Raw genomic sequence first — 17,868 nt, 5'->3', positions numbered from 1 at the left:
TTCTTAACAATGAACAATTGAACTACTCAGCGAATAGTAGTTTTTATAGGTAAGTGATTTTTTGGGATTTATATATATTTTTTATAATCGAAGGAAGTAAAATTTTGTTTATTTTCTTTAAATCTTTTTTAAAGAAAACCGATTAAAAATAGACAAATATTGCATAATTTACTATTAAACCTGTTATTTTTTTAAAATTTTGGTCTTTGCTCCTTTAATTAAAAAAAACTGACATTTTTCACGAAGTTAAAAGCTTCGAAAGACAGTAAGTCTAAATATTCTAGTGTGTACCACAAATTTTTACTGACTATTTCTGACACTGCTACCCAAGGAGTACCAACATTTCACGAAAATCTGACCATTAGTTTATTTTTGCTAGATTTATTAAACACGGATATGTTTTTACGTTCAAAATGCTTACTACATGGTAACGTTATTTTAAAGCGCCAATTTTGTAAACACGATTTTCATCTCGCAATTTCATTATTTTTGTACGCCGAAAAAAAGTTTTTTAAATGATTAGTAGTTTATTTTTCCCTTCTTCTTTTAAAAGTTATATTGATAATATTAATTTATAATAAAGTTACATCGTTTTACATGGGGGGGGGGTAATTCTGTGGTGACTTTTAGAGGTGCCTACTCTTCGTCCCTTCAAACGGTTTCGTGTGATATACCTTTATTTACTGGCGATAATTAAAAAAGAATAGAAAAAAAGAAACTATGTTAACAATTTTTTTGTTTTAAATTTAAATCGACTGTGAGAAATTCCATATACAACCGCCATCTTTCCTGTTTAGGCTGGCCACACAGTTCTAGTAGCCGGTCTGTGATTGGTTTAAATTTGAATGTGTCAGGTGATTTGACTTGGCGCACCTTTTGTATCATGCTATTATTTTTCAGTCTAAGAGAAATTCGGCAACAGGATTGACTCAAACCACAGCAGCTGCCTCTGGAGGGAGCTAAGACTATTTCTTCATGAACATCAAACTGTTGGTGAATGAAGGACACATTTCTTCAAGCAGAGACAACTTATATAGCTGAATCTATCCAAATCAACGATGACATTCAAGAACTGTTCTACATCTTTATTTTCCAAATCTTGGATCATTTCATCTTGAGTTCCGTGGGGCTCACATAATGCCTAATTGTAGGCACCATCATTCCCGCCGAATTTACCAAGGAACAATGAACTAACATTCCAACAATAAGAATTCGAACAAAAGGCTCCATGCGTATGGTAGCAAATCGGGCTACCGTTTTGCAAAAGAACTATACCAGAACCAAAAGACTTTCATTGTTGTTATTTGTGAATAAATTTTAAGTTTAAAGGTATGGCTTTTGTTTGTGGAATTCATTTGCTTCTGCAGGGAGGAAATTGAGTTGTGTGAGAAAAGAAATTTCTACATTCTCATTTTTTTGCAAAATGAAGACAAAAAAGATTCTCATTTTTTTTTTTTTTTTGCTAACATAATGATTAATTATATATTTTGTGCAAATTTATTTAAGACGAGCAAAATTTTTTTTCATAATTTGAGCAGATTATTAACGTAATTCTTAGAAACCGTAGTTTGTTACCTCAAAAAAAGATAATTTTTTTTTTGTTTTGTTAAATCAGAAAAGTAATTTATTTCGTTAATGTAAAATATGTCGCTAAATAATAATATTTGGCACAAGGCCTGGAAAGTGGGATACACGCAGGCTCCCCTAAAGGAGGGGCACTCCTGCAATTTTAAAAATTGCCTGAGTAACCCCGTCGGCATTCCCGGTCAGGGCGCCTCAGGCAGCAAGCAATAAACTTGCCCCACCGGAAAGCCCGGTGGCAAGGCCTGGGAGGGTGGACCTCCTAGGTATTACCCAGGCGGTGTACCTCAGTCCAACAGGTGCTGGGCCGGTTCCCGGCCCCTCACCTGTTGGGCTGAGTGTCAAGTGACGAATCCTTGACTGGTACTACCCTGTCTCCCTGCAGCCGAAGCCGCTAGGAGACCTTCCCCATCAGACGAATAATGGGGGTATGAGACGAATGGAATCGCCAATCATTTTTATAAGCACCGGCTGTGCTAAACAACCAATGAAAACGTTTCAAAATTATTATAAAAATTGTTGAATTTTGGATTCAATCAGTTCACCGTTAACTACGCCACGGACCGCATTTGATTCTTGGCCACCCTCTTGGTTACTGATCTGAGCTACGCCGCCATCTTTGTTCAACGCAATATCTCAGAACTTAATAGGTTAACTACGCCACGGACCGCATTTGATTCTTGGCCGCCATTTTGGTTACTGATCTGAACTACGCTGCCATCTTTGTTCAACACAATGTCTCAAAACTTAACAAATAGCTTGCTTAAATAAAATTTCAGGCATTATTATGGCCCAATTACCAGAATGTATATATTATTTTTAATAATTTTTTTTTTTTCTCAGGCATTATTATGGCCTGATTACAAGAATATGATGTAGTTTTTATAAAAAAAATTTTTTTTTTCTCAGGCATTATTATCGCCTGATTACAAGAATGTATACAGAGTTTTTAATACAGAGTTTTTTTTTGTTTTTTTTTGTCTCAGGCATTATTATGGCTTGATTACAAGAATGTATACACAGTTTTAATACAGAATTAATTTTTTTTTTTAATAATACAGATATTCTGGTTGGTTTCTTGATTCTCTTAGATTTGTAAGTAACAAATTCTTCTGAAGCATCTGCTAGTCCCATGTTAGGATTCTTACAAACTTCAATAGAAGAGGTTGCGCTTTCATTGCATTCCTCTTCTGCTGAAGTGTCAGGAAAATAGTTATGAGTTAAAGACAACTCTAATGGAAACAAATGCTTGAGGCTATGTATTTCCACTGCACCATCGCGTCTTTTTATTCGAGTGGAACAAACTTTGCCATCACTCCCACTAAACAGTTCAATAACTCTGCTCAGTTTCCAGAAAGGTCTAGGCTTGGCAGGACTCTTTATAAGAATCACATCATTTACCTTGATTTTACTGTGGAACTCAATTTCATGCAAATCCTTGCAACTTTCCCTTAGACTCAGCAAATATTCCTCATGCCACAGGTCTTTGAATTTAGAAGTCAATTCTTCTCTGTTTTCCAAGGTACTTACAAGTGAAGATCTTGTGACTGGTTCTGTTTCAACTAAACTAGGGTTGTCAGCTTGATAGGAAAGTTCAGAGTTTATGTTACGATGAATAAAACAGTTGGGTGTTAAAGGGAGTAATTCAACATCAGTAGAACATCTGTAGGTCAGAGGCCTGGAGTTCACTGCCCTTTGGACGTCTGACAGAAGGGTTAAGAGTTTAAAATAACCGATTTTGGATCGACCTAATGTTTTAAACAAGCATGATTTTATTACCCTGATCATTCTCTCCCAAGTACTACCAATCCAAAGGGAGTAAAGAGGTATTTTTATGTGCAGAGCTGGTAAATGCATTATTGAATTCATTGTTGTTGATGTGATGTTTAATTACATCGGCACCTAAAGCAGCATTAAAGGAACGTGCATTATCACTGTATATATGAGTGGATACTCCATAAATATTAGAAAAACAAATTAATGCGAGAATGAAAGCTTGAGTGCTCGTATCCGGCACAAGCTCAATGTGAATAGCTCTCACATTCATACATGTGAAAATCAACAAAAACATTTTTGTAGACTTTCCTTCTCTTTGTACCCAGATGTGACCCGTGTAATCAATACCGGTATGTTGAAAGGGATTTATTATCCTAACTGTGTTTCGGCTGATTTGTTAACTTGAGGTATTTAAAAGCCAAGCTGTTGAATTTTTTACAGATATAGCAGCTTGAGATTACAGACTTCACCGACTGCCTTGCTTGGGGAATCCAATATCCAGACAACCTTAATTTTGTTATTGTCGTGCCTATGCCCAAATGTCAGCACCGATGATGGCTATCCAAAATTATTAATTTCGATAGTGGATGTTGCTTGGCAATCAAAATTGGAAAGACCAAATTATAGTCATATCTTGAATTGGCAATTCTGCCATTCACTCTTAAGATCCCGTCGGAGTCGAGAAAGATGTTAAGATTCTTAACCAGCAAGGGAATCTTCTTATCAAGGGGGTCCTTCAGATAAGCAATCTCGACATCAAAGGCTTGTGATTGCATCACTTTAATCAAGTAAATTTTGGCAGTCTGTTTTGGATTAGACTGTTTCTTCACTCGTTTACATTTATTCACAAATTTGAATACGAAAGTAATGGCATGGCATAACTTGTCCAAACTCGAGAACCTCTCAAAGGGAATTAGTGGTTTACAAATAGTTCCACCTATTGTACTATGAAAAACATTTTCCACATGTGGCTGGTTTTCCGAATTCAGGCAGCTCAAGGTACTTGTAGGCCAATTCTCTGGTTCCTGAACTATTCATGTAGGTCCATAAGTCCATAAGTCCAGTTTCTCTTTAAATTTTTCTAGGCTGACACCACGAGAAAGCAGATCCGCCAGGTTTTCCGCAGAGCGGACATATTTGTAGTGAATGTCCACTCCAAATTCTTTGGTAAAATTCTCTGGTAAAATTCTCTTTCATATCATGAATGTCTCTTATTCTATTCCTGGTATATAGGCTTTTTGCCTTCACATTGTCTGAGAGAAGCCATGACAAAACGACTTGCACATCCACATAAATAACAATGCTCTCAATTTTGATATTAGAGTATGTTCTCAGCAACATGCTTAAAGCTTTGAATGCAATGTATACAGCAAGCAATTCCATCATTGGCAAAGTTTTAGCTTTCATTGGTGCTACTTTCACTTTAGAAAATATTATATGGGATTTCTCATTTTGCAACCCATAAATAACAAACCCATATGCCTGTGGTGAAGCATCACAGAAGATATACAACTTCAGTGGACCGTCACTGTCTACAGCCTGTCGTGAGAAGGACAGATTCCTCAAACCAGAGAGATCCTCAGCTAAATTTGATCAGATTGTCATTTTTGCTGTCTGTGCCAAAATATCCCTTTTAGGGCGTATATTTTCCTAAACTGAAGTGTGAGAGATGCTGATAGTATCTGATTCAGGGTGGTATTTATATCCAAGAACCTTTTCATACTCACAATTATGTTGCACAATATTACCATCCTCAATCATGATTTCTTGTAGGAGAATTTGGAATTACACAACCTCAGCTGGAACTTTCTTTTTTGCAGTCGAGGCACTGCATTTTTATAAAGGCTGATTATCCCCTCCGGAGAATTGCTTGTCATACATAGTTTGTCAACATAAAATCGACTTTTCAACATCATTCGTAGACGAAAAAAAAAAAAAGACGCACGGACTTTCTTTACTGGTAAATATCTCAGACAAGAAATTGTCTTGATTTCAGATTGCGTATTTGCTTCTATATTTTTTTTTTCAGCCTAATTGCCCAGTTTTTAATTTAATTCATACTTGGCCAAGTTACTGTTGTAAATCTAAATGTGACGAAGTTCAGGATCTATTCAAAATATATAAGCAGAATATTGGTTTTCTTTCCTTCCTCCTCAAAGAAGGGAAAGCTCACTAACGACCACAAATGTAAGGTGTGCCCCCCCTACTCCAATGACCTGACACAGTAAGGTTAAAATTCCCTTAGCGGCACTTGCATGGTGGTCGAAGAGCAATCTGCCACCACACCGAAGATCTAATTTTTAGCTAAGTACATTTTTTTTTTTTTTTTTTTTGTATTTTTTTTGCACACTTTATCTTATTCTTATATTTTATTCTATCCTTTTCAAACGAAACAAATCTAACCCTTCTATTTTATATTTTATTTATTTATTTTGTTTGTTTTTTTTCTCGATGTAATTTTTATCTAATTTCTCAGACATCTTGACCCTTCTTGATTCACTTATTTTAAAAACAATTTCCTGACTAATTTCTTTTTTACCATGTCACATCGACGTAGTAATGCGGAGGGGGAATCCCTATTTAGCTTATTTAGATGACAGAAGAACTTTATTTAAGTACAATACTTAATAGTAACAGCCATGGTAAGGTAAAAAAAAAAAAGTGCCACCTAATTTAACTTTCACTATTCGTTACCTAAATATGCAGTATCTTAGCTGTGATACTAGAGCTATTCTTCCTGAGTGGATGCTATGCTCCGTGCGTTACTTTAATGTCTTCCTATAAATACGAAATACGGAATTCCGATCCACCATGAACTAGTTCTTGTGACTGGAACAAACACCTAACTGCTAGCTACGGAATCCCAATATACATTTTACCTCCAAGACTATTACCTCGGTCTAGCCTGCATGCGCAAAAAAAAAAAAAAAAAAAAAAAAAAAAATTACCTGCCACTCTAAATCCTAATGTAGATCTGTTTCTTGTAAATTAATAACCCCTATCCCTTGAAGGCTAACAATCTGCTCCTTCCCACCAAACCACCACTTAACTCCTACATTTTACTCCGTTTTGTACTGGAATCTTTAACTTCCAGCCCCTGACTCTCACATGCTAACTGCTTAGTCATCACTAAACATCTATACAATTCTACCCTCTAGACATGCATTGGAGTTCATTCCTATTCCAGTTGGTATTAAACAGCCAAAGTATGTACTCGGAAGCAAAGCACACCGCACTGCATTACACAACTGTCTCCTCTTAGATAGCGTTACAACGCTAATACGTAAGTGAACCAATGCTCCTTGCTATGCTAAATGTCCATAACTTTTACTTGAAAGCTGAAAACATCTCTCAATAATAGAAACTCACCTTGTACCTCCAACTTTACTCGCACCTACTAAAACCAGCCCATATATCTATTTACCAAATTACACATGACTCAAAACTTACTTTTTTTACCCGTACTATATTGCACTCGCATCTCATGCCCTGCTATCATCTAAAATATAGTTTTGGCACAACTCGTAGTTCAATTCTTAACACCTACTCGCACTTTAATATTATACTAGACCCAAGCTCACATGAATAAAAAATAAATAAATAAATAAAAACAAAAATAAAAAAGGAAAAAAAATAATAAAAAATATATATAAACAAAAGTGAAAGCCTCAAACCACATTATCTCCTAACAAGCCTCCTTACAATCATAGTTGCTTACACTGCATGAGCTCTACTCAACCCCTTTATCCACTAACAATGAAATAACAATATCCCTAATCCACTTTGAGGAGTGTAACTATTTAGCAGATATAACCTCTACAAACTAACCCATTAACATTAACTAACCACGCGGGGTCGCAGAAATACCTGGATTAGACCCCAGGCACGGAGCAAACCCTCTCAGTGGTGACAGACCCAGTGGATCTTTCCAGATAATCCGTCTAGGAGAAGGAAAACTCTGAAACTAAACCAAAGAGGAGGGAGGCCTCTTCAGTCTTGGATGACAACCTTCCTAGAGCTGGTGACTCAAACAAATTACCGGTTTGCAATACCTAAATTGCTTAAGGAGTAGATAGGTCCTGCCTATCGCCCGGCTTCCATACTCCTTCTTTGCCTATTAGTCAGGCGCAGAGATACTATCACAGTGATTCGACAGAAACACCCATTGGTAGATCTTGTTTCTTGTCTAGGGCAATGAACGCCGTTTCCCCCACTCCCGACACACCCCACCCCTAAAGCTGGGCACTTGAGAATGCTTGAGTACCACATATGCCTGAGCAATTAGATTGGGTTGACCTTCCTCTGATGGGTTGAGGGTACCGGATTGACAGTTACTGGCTGCTGTTTCCGACTGGTAGTACAGGAGCCCTAACTCTTTGGTGGCGCTTAGAGCGGCTGCTCCATCAACAGTTGAATAATATCGGGATGTTTGCAGTGCCATGGCGCGCATGGAAAGGGACCCTGCACTCATCCCCGGTGGGCTTTCCTGAGGCCACAGTCCTAGTTGATGGAGGGTCAGCTGATGGTCTACTTGTGATGCATGTGTGATATTCTGCATAACCTCCTGTTCGGCTTCCCCTAACCCAACTGAAACTCGTTAAAAAACATGATGACAGTACAATCTAAAAATAAGCTTAAACCAGGCTTAGGGACCAACAAATCCAACTTGCCTCCTCCCTTGAGGCTTGCATTCACAAATATCCGTGGGCTTAGAACTAATTTAGCCGATGTTGAAGCATTTCTCCTAACAAATACCCCGGATATCTTAGCACTAAGTGAGACTAACCTACACTCCTCCATCCCCTCTAACTACTTTAACATGCCTGGATATCTCCCACTCTGCCGTAAGGACTCTGACAGACATATGCACGGACTTGGAGTTTACATTCGTAATACCCTTCCCTTGACTAGAGAAACAAATCTAGAAACGGATGATCAAGCCTTTATGTGCTTTAGACTAATCATGCAACACAACATTAGCTACTTTTACTTTCTCTACCGCTCTCCCTCGACCCAAGACTGCACCATAATAAACAAAGTATCTGACAGCATAGACACAGCACTCTCCTTCGACACTAGCGCCCAAGTACATGTATTTGGTGACTTTAATGTCCATCACAAAAACTGGCTTGGATTCTCTACTTATACAGATGCAGCAGGCAGCGCAACTCATAGCTTCTCTGTATCTCACTCCCTATCGCAAATTGTTACTTTCCCAACCCGCTTCCCTGATCAGGAAGAGCAACACGCATCACTATTAGATCTGTTTTTGACCACAGTTCCTGATGATTGTGTAACGAAAGCCGACAGCCCACTTGGGAACGCTGATCATGCGGTAATAATGGTTGAAATTGCCCTAAACTCCAGACCCAAAACTGAAGAGCCAGTGCTCAAAACAATGAGATATTATAAAAAGGCTGACTGGGAAGCTATCAGAGATCTTATCAGAGACGCCCCATGGGGAAATATTTTTTCTCTTCCTGCTGAACAGTGTGCAACTGAGACCACTGAATGGTTCAAAACTGCAATCGAAGCGCATGTTCCCATGCGGAAATTCTATAGCAAGCCCCACTCTCCCCAATGGTTTACTTCGACTTGCGCAACTGCCATTGCTCAAAGGCAGCATGCATTCCGCAGGTTTAACCGACATAAGTCCAGTTCAAACAGACAAAAGTACAAAGAAGCTAGAAGTAACGTTAAGAAAGAAATAGCGACAGCTAAGAGGGAATTTACGGAAACCACTAAAAAACGCATCGAAGCACAAAAATTAGGAACTCGTGACTTCTGGAAAATCTACAACAGTGTAGTAAATAATGGGCAATCAACAATTCCCCCACTAACCAACAATCACGAGGTTGTTTGCTCAGCAACCGAGAAGGCTAACATGCTTGCCAGTCGGTTTGCCTCCAACTCTACACTGGACCCTCTAAACCACCCCCTACCTGACTTTCCTATGCGGACAGACGCCACGCTAGACGATCTGGAAATCACCCCTGCTCAGGTGCATGCTATCATAAAAACCTTGACACTTCCAAAGCATGTGGACCCGACCTCATCCCAGCTGTGCTATTAAAAAAGTGCTCAGCCGAAGTAGCTCCAGTTCTCTCCAAACTCTACAACAAATGCCTTAATGAATCTTGCTTTCCGAGCTGTTGGAAAACTGCTTCTGTGGTACCAGTATTCAAGAATTCTGGCGAAAGAACTGACCCATTAAATTATCGCCCTATTAGCCTCCTCCCACTTTTTGCCAAAATATTTGAGACCTTAATTAACCATGCTCTAGTCCAGCACCTTACAGATGCTAAACTTCTGACCGACCATCAATATGGATTTAGACAAGCCCGTTCCACGGCAGACATCCTCACTGTAATCTCTGAACGCATATACCATTCACTGGACAAAGCGGGAGAGGGCAGAGCGGTAGCTCTAGATATATCTAAGGCTTTTGACAGGGTATGGCATGAGGGTCTCCTCAGGAAGATTAGATCTTACGGTATCACTGGTAGAATACTTAACATAATTAAATCCTTCTTAGATAAGAGAAAAATCCAGGTTGTCCTCGACGGTCGTACGTCTAAACAATATAATATAAATGCGGGAGTGCCCCAGGGATCTATCCTTGGTCCTCTGCTGTTCCTGATATTCATAAATGACATCCCCGACAAAATTGCCTCTGAGATGGGTATATATGCTGATGACACCACACTCTATAGCAGGCACGACAGGAAAACAAATGAACATATATCTAAAGTAATGGCAGAAACACTAGAGGATGACCTCAAATCAGTAGTGGAATGGGGACAAAAATGGATGGTAACGTTCAATGCCACCAAGACAAAACTGGTTTCATTCAATAATTACAAGAAACCTTCTCTACCACCTATAGCAATGGCCAACAACTCTTTAGCTGAGAGTACGTCTTTCAAGCTCCTTGGCCTAACGTTCACAGGAAACATGAGCTGGAACAATTACATCGAGGGCATTGCTAGAAAACTACCGTGCTAGAAAACTTCTAACACCCGAAAGTATCCTGTACCTCTATAAGGCCACTATTCGCCCATGTATGGAGTATTGCTGTCATATTTGGGCCGGTGCATCGGCTACTAGTCTCTCGCTCCTTGACAGGGTTCAAAAGAGAGTCGCAAATCTGATAGGCCCTAAACTGGCATCAAAACTTCAGCCTCTGTCCCATCGTCGAAACGTTGCATCCCTCTGCCTGTTCTACAAGTATTATAATGGTGAATGCTCTGAAGAACTGCAAGCACTTGTGCCCCCACGACGTGAACACCCTCGACAGACCCGACAAGCTACAAAATCCCACCCCCACACTGTAGAGATCCCTAGATGTAAAAGATCTTTCTACTCCAGTAGTTTCTTCCCCAGAACTGCTAGACTTTGGAATTCCATTCCAGGTCACTGCTTCCCCAACTGTACTGACATGCATAAGTTCAAGTGCAACGTGAACCAACATCTCACTGCCCTCCCTACATAGTACCCCAGTAGATGTTTCCCCTGATAGTAGCCCCCTACATTAAAGTGGCAATGTGCCTTGTTTGGGGTGAAAATGTAATAAAAAAAAAAAAAAAAAAAAAAAAATCTTAGTACATGTGTAATTTGGAAAGTTACTCACGTGATGCTGCAGGACATAAAAGGGCTTGCATTGAAGCCAAATATCAATGTGCAATAACGATAACAAATCAACTTGTTTTCATCTTTCACAAAAAAACAAAACCTATTTTTATCTTCATCAGACTTGAGTCTGATCATAAGAAAAGCTTTTCTTATGTCACCTAGCAGAACATATTTATCAGTGATGAATAAAAGTAAAAGTTCAAGCATATTACTCAACATATTAACATCCGGGTAACATGCCTCATTAAGAGAATAACCACCTCCAGCCTTTAAAGAACAATTAAAAACAGGTCTTATTTTGGTAGTTACCTGTTGATCAAATTTGAAAACTGGTCTATGGGGTATTCATATATATTTGTGAAAATCCTGTGGGGCAACTTCAATTCTCTCGATAATTCCTTCAGTCTCTTGTTGACAAAAAATATCAGTATAGGCCTTGTCAGAAATTTAATTTCTTCCTTCTTTTCGTCGTTGTCTTTTATCTTTCCTCCCTTCTTTCCTTCTTTAACTTTACGTCTTTTTAACGAGCTGCTGCTGCTGCTGCTGAAAGAATCACGCCACAATTGAGATACTTTTCCCGCGAAAATTCAACAAGCGAAAGTCAGTTTTGGACAGAGATTCCACGAGGGTAACACGCAAGTTACGAACTCTGGTCCTACTCAGACATTCAAGTCTTAAAAATAGTAAAGTTATTTCATTGTTCATAGGAATGAATAATGAGTTTTAGAAAGAGTCAAATCAAGTTGGTTGACTCGAAAAGAAAGGTAAAACTATACAAACACCGTGACAGCGAATTAACCCTAACCCCTAACCCTAACCCTAAACCTAAACCTAACCCTAAACCTAAACCTAACCCTAACCCTAACCCTAATCCTAACCCTAACGCTGTCACGGTGTTTGTATAATAATACCAAAAGAAAGAATCAATTCTAAGAAGAATTGATCTAAACTGGACGCACGAGATGCGATTAAATGTCGGCGTAAGGAAACCGAAATGTCTAACCAGTGAGAATTTCATCTGACAAGAAGGACGAACGGAGGTTTTACCTAACAACGTTGAGTTTTCAAATTCAAGGATTATTTTCAAAAGAACTTTAAAGGATTCTGTCACTGAAGTGAGGACAGATCGATTTGGAGTGGCGTGAAGAAAATATATATGTAAAAAAAAGGACTCACACACATATATATATAAAGATAAAAAAAAGAAAGGTTAAAAAAACGAAATCATTGTTTTACGCAGTAAGTTCTCTTATTCTAATTTTCTTTTATTTCTGTACTCTCTCTCTAGTGTTAATTAAGCCTTTAGTGCTTGCCATAAGGACATTTTTTGGCAGTCGAATTGGTGAACATATAAACTGTATTTTCTCAATAATTGAACTTTGCAGCTTTGCTGCCTTCTTTCCCCAACCCTTATGCTTTCTTTTTCCCTCAATAAAATGTCAATATTTTTTTATTCTTAAAAGTATTTCCTTGTCTTTAATTTTTCATGTCCTGATTTTTCTAGGCTTATTAACATGAACCACGTGGGATAACCTTCACGGTACTCAGTGAATAAATTTCTCGCAGCCTCAGCCATTTTTTCTTTTCCAAGGAAAGCATAGTTCTGTCAAGTACCTTCAGAGCGACTTGGTAGTTGGAAGGCACAGAATTAACTTTTATCTTTATGCCAGGGTAAATCCACATAATATGAGTTGTTTTTAAATTCAATAGACTTCTTGAAGCTATTGATTTTACTTTGGTCATAATCCGCGATTAATTCTTCATCAAGGGAAGTGCCATTAGTTTCCACAACAAACATCCTTTCTAAATTTCTCTCCACATTTGAAGATTTAAATATATCTGAGAATGGATCCTGGTAGGTTAATTTGGGTTCCAATTGTGGAAAAAAAAAACTATTTAGAGGGTAAAGTAGATTACCCGGTGATAGCGTAAGCTCCGAGGGGTTGCAAAGGATGCCCTAAGCGACCCCCCCCTACTGGGTCGAGTAACAAGTTTTGTAGTACGGCGAGCAGCGAGTAACTAATTTGTGCCAACCGTTCACCAGTAAGTCGTTAACAGAACTGGCGCTAGTCAGAGACACAATTCTTTTATAACAGAAGAATAGTGCCTCCCCCTACTCCTCCAAGTCTATAAGAGACTCGTTCTCTCAACCACTCAGATTAGAATTCCGCCCTCGAGGCCGGCGCCACCAAGTAAGCAATCTCCTTTTTTTATTTTTATTTTCTCACACACTCCCGACAAAAACGAGAAAAAAAAAACAAAAGGTAGAAGAGAGAAAAGAAAAAGAAAAAGTTACATAAAAATGACAGACCACCAAAATACTTAATCAAAAAACAACTGTTAGTACAATATAGCAGTAGTCGATCAGTCCAGATATCAATCAAGCAGGCAGCAGGCTAGGTCTACCCCGTCGTTTTTTAAGGGGCGCACATTCTGGGCAATACCACTTTTGCCTGTTGGGAGGTTCTGAGTCGATACCGACACATCGGAAATGGTACCAATCGTCGCACGAGTCACACCCGATCATATTCTGATTCTGCTGCGGAGAGCTGCACAGGGGACACAACCAGACCTGCTCTTCAACACTAGGGGGTGAATCCAACGTCTCCCCTCCCTCCGCAACAGGAGGTCCTTCAGGAGTCCTAGAAAGCTCTAAGGGGTACAGATGTTTCAGGGAATGTACTTCCTCCAAGCCCTCCCCTTTTTGTACACGTGCTGCTCTAACGACACCATCATGGCCTGGAATCAGTTCAGTAATAGTTCCTAAGACCCAAAACGGTCTGGGTTTCAAAGGACTCTTAATCAGCACAACATCATCCTTCTGGAGGCGGGTTCTTGTACTGAGTCGGGATCGACCAGGAATCTTCCTTCCCAGCTCTAGCAGGTACTCCTCATACCATAGTTTGTGGAAATCTGTCAGACATTGGTCCCTAAGTTCCAAGGTTTGAATTAGCCTCTCCCTGCTGGGAGGCAACAAGGTTGTTCTATCCTCTCTATCCAGTCGTATCAATAGCCCGGGGCTCTGATTGGGCTTAAGGAACATATTAGGGGTAATTGGAGTAGCATTTTTGTCGGCTGACACCTGGTAAGTAAGAGGCCGGTTATTAACAGACCTCTGAATATCCGATAACACTGTCAGAAGGGTAAAGTAATCCAATCTACCCCTGCCAAGAATCTTAAATAGGCAATTCTTCATGGTCTTGATACATCGCTCCCATGTTCCTCCATACCAAGGAGAGAACAAGGGAATGGTTTTAAGTTTTAACTTACAAGGACCGTATTTTCTTTGATAGTCCGTAAAAAGAGAGAGACGATCGAAAATCTTTCCACTTCCTATAAACGTTTTCGCGTTGTCACTATAAAGGGTTTCGGGAACGCCATATCGGTTAGTAAATCGAACCAGTGCCTGGAAGAAAGAGGGTACGCTCATGTTGGGAACTACTTCAATGTGTATTGCTCTGATATTCAAACAAGTGAACAGGAGCAAGTACATTTTCGTATCTCGTTTCCCGTCACTCACCCAAAGATGGCCAGTAAAATCAATCCCAGTGTGTTGATAGGGGACTCTGAAATCGGTACGGTGCGACGGCAGGGCAGCAGCAGCATTCGGCGTCACTGGCGTTGAATTATAACGTTTACATCTGGCACAAACAACCAGTACCTTATTCACAGCTTGTCGACCCTGCGGGACCCAATAACCGCTTCGCCTCAACTCCGCTAGAGTTGACCCAGTTCCAAGGTGGCAACACCTTTCATGACAATCCAAAATGATGAGTCTGGTAACAGGATGATGTTTCCCTATCAGAATGGGGTTTTTAACTTCATAACCAAAGTGGGAAGATTGGTTGATTCTTCCCCTAGATCGAATCAAACCGTCAGGGTCCAGAAAAAGATCCAGAGCACGAACCCTAACTGGCATGGGTTTACCACTCGGCTCCTTTAGGTACTCCACTTCCACGGGAAATTCTTGCCGTTGCACTGTCTTCATAAGGTAGATCGCTGCCTTAGAGTTGTAGTCCCATTGTCGATTAAATCGGATGGCTAGGAACTTAAACACCAAGGCAGTAACAGTCAGTAAACCAGAGAATGAGGAAAACCTCTGAAAAGGTATGGCCGAAGTGTACTCTTGATCATGGATCAAGGAACAATTTGCTGAACTGCGGGTCATTCGCTGGCATATCTCACTCAAACAGGGCATATCCTGTCCTGGCCATTGAGATATTCCTTCGCATAGCCAGGAAGGGCCTGAACACCAAAATTCCATCTTGGATTGGAACTTTCTCAATGTTAATCCTCTTGTTAACAAATCCGCCGGGTTGAGTGTACTATCAACATATCTGAAGAGAGTCTTCAAGCCATAGCGAGACTCCAACTCCACTTTCATCTGCAGAATGTCTTTAAGTCTATTTTTTGCAAAAACATTTTTGCTAGCCATGTTTTGAGATAAAATCCAGGACAAGACCACCTGTGCATCCGTGGCTATACACAAATTCTCGGGAACAAATCCTTCACAATTGTCCAGGATTGTGGGGAGACACTTGAAGGCGAGGAAAACGGCCATTAGTTCCAACACAGGCAAAGTCTTGTCCTTCATAGGTGCCACCTTAGCTTTCGCAAATAATAAGGATGACCGACCATTTTGTACGATATACACGGCAAACCCATATGCTTCCTTGGACGCGTCGCAAAACAGGTACATATCTCCAGGTAGCCCTGCCATAAGCGCCTTGCGCAAAAAACGGAAATCACTCAACCCTGAAAGGTCCCTGGCTAGCTCTCTCCAATCGCTCAAGATCGCTGGCTGGAGTGGATCATCCCAACCTGCACCATTCTTCCACATGGACCTGATTAGCACTCTACTGCGGATAGTAACCGGGAGACATAGGGACAACGGATCGAAGACCTTAGCTGACTCTGAAAGAACACCTCTCTTAGTTGTCACGTCAGGATTGCACTTTACCGGAGCGACATACAACTCCTCCGAATGTGGGGAGTATCGGTAGCCCAGTACTCTCTCCCACTCCTCTTCATGGATACTTAGAGTACCATCCTCCTTCATCCTATTGCGGAGCGCCTGACTGTTTGAGTTGCATGACTGGATAATAAAGCCCCCTTCCAGCAAACGCTCTCTAACAAGGGAATACAATGTAGTAAGCTCACTCGCGTCTGCCACGGATGCCACAAGGTTATCCACATAAAACCGGTCCTCCATCATTCTGCGGCAAGCATCTTGAGGGTATTTTGCCGCATGTAATTTTAAGATGCACCCCAACACAAATGGGCTGGAAGTAAACCCGAATATCAAGGTGGTATAGCGGAAGCAGCGCAAACAATTTCCTTGTTTAAGAAAAAAGCAAAACCGGTTCCTATCCGCCTCCAGCTTAAGCCGAATCATTAGGAAGGCTCGGCGAATGTCTGCTAGTAGCACATAATTGTTGGCTCTAAAGGCCAGCAACAACTTTAAGATGTCCCCTGTTAAGTTAACGCCAGAATATGCTGCTTCGTTCAGCGATAATCCATCTCCTGTCTTCAAACTACAGTTGAACACTGGTCTTATCCTGGTAGTTGCCGTAGGGTCCGACTTGAAAACTGGTCTATGTGGTATCCACACATATTTGTCGAACTCCTGAGGGGAGACAAAAATCTCTTCAATTATACCGTCCTCCTGTTGCTGACGAAACACCTCCAAATATTCATCATATATTTTTCTTTTAGTCAAGTTTGCTGCTACCCGGTCTAAAACATGCAAGGAAGTTGCATGATTAGAGGGGACTCTGGCTAATCTATCGTGATGCCAGGGGAGCTCCACATAATAGCTTCCATCCCGAAGCTCTACCGTTTCCTCAAATCGCTTCATCTGAACTTTATCGTAATCAGAAAAGTCCTCCTGACTGGGAAGCCCCAGAGATTCCAACGTAAACATTTGTTCTAGTCCTCTTTGTACCATACTGTCAGGAAAGCACTCCGCCATGGGATCCAGGTATGTTGATTGTGTTTCAAGGACAAAACAAATGTGATGAATCGACCTGGGGGGTATGTTCCATTACCGAATTAAACGAGAGGTGAGTAACCTCAGAGAGGGGCTTATCTTCCAAGAAAAAAGAGTCCACTGCTCCAAACGGGACCAATCCAGGCGGGGTTGCAAAGGCCCATCCATTCAAACACGGGATCAGCTTTAAGGAGTCCAGGTGTTCAATCAGGTCTAACCCAATTATTCCCTTGATCGGTATTAAATCCTTTCCGGTCTCAAACTGGCCGGCCAAAGCATATTTTGCATCCTGAAAGACACGCAATAGAGATTCCAGGTTGGCCACTCGAACCGACAAGTCCATACCATCGGCTACCAAGACAGGAGATGTCACTGTCCTTCCAGAACCCAAGTCAACTCCCAGGACTACCTCTGTGAACCCACGCTGACACTCACCTAGAAAGGTAGACAATCTCAGCTGACAATTGACACCAAGGGTTTCGATTGGGCACAAAGTTCTCAGTACATCTGCCGCCAGATATGTCCGCCCGCTACCCGTGTCCAGTAGGCAATTCACTGACACTGTCTTTGGTCCACAAGAGAATGTAACTGAGAGAATGGGTGGCAACGTGCGGGAATACCCGGTTGAAGTTGCATTGTTCACATCCACATGAAAAGAAGGAGTAATAGCGTTCCCCCTACCAAACTTTTGAGACGTATTCTGTCTTACTGTTGATGTAACTGCAGTGGAGACACCGCCCTTAATCTGCAATCTCTTTATTGCTTCTCCAGTTAGTCTCAATATGGAGGACAAAGGTGGCACCCGTCTATTTGTTAGCGCTATTATCTCGCCTTTCAGTTCGAGAGGAAATTTCCTAAACAGAATCTTAGCCATCAGTCTGGCTCCGCCA

At 40.6% G+C, this 17,868-nt stretch overlaps 1 protein-coding gene across 1 annotated transcript; it reads left to right on the top strand.

Annotated features, from left to right (window-relative positions):
- Positions 1-5,721: 5,721 nt before the first annotated feature.
- Positions 5,722-12,734, top strand: LOC145286009 (uncharacterized). The gene is made up of 2 exons (XM_080134610.1): positions 5,722-11,753; positions 11,911-12,734. The coding sequence occupies exon 1, from the start codon at positions 7,964-7,966 to the stop codon at positions 9,428-9,430; it is 1,467 nt and encodes a 488-aa protein (XP_079990736.1). The 5' UTR covers positions 5,722-7,963; the 3' UTR covers positions 9,431-11,753; positions 11,911-12,734.
- The last annotated feature ends 5,134 nt before the right edge of the window (positions 12,735-17,868 follow it).

This window comes from Euprymna scolopes, chromosome 10 (assembly GCF_053919585.1).
Source record: "Euprymna scolopes isolate OS-2025 chromosome 10, ASM5391958v1, whole genome shotgun sequence".
NCBI classification, from domain to species: domain Eukaryota; kingdom Metazoa; phylum Mollusca; class Cephalopoda; order Sepiida; family Sepiolidae; genus Euprymna; species Euprymna scolopes.
This window is presented reverse-complemented; position numbering and strand designations above follow the sequence as displayed.

What these genes read in the sequence shown, in the direction of transcription:
- LOC145286009 (XM_080134610.1), top strand. Translation starts at nt 7,964, where the DNA reads ATGATGACAGTACAATCTAAAAATAAGCTTAAACCAGGCTTAGGGACC.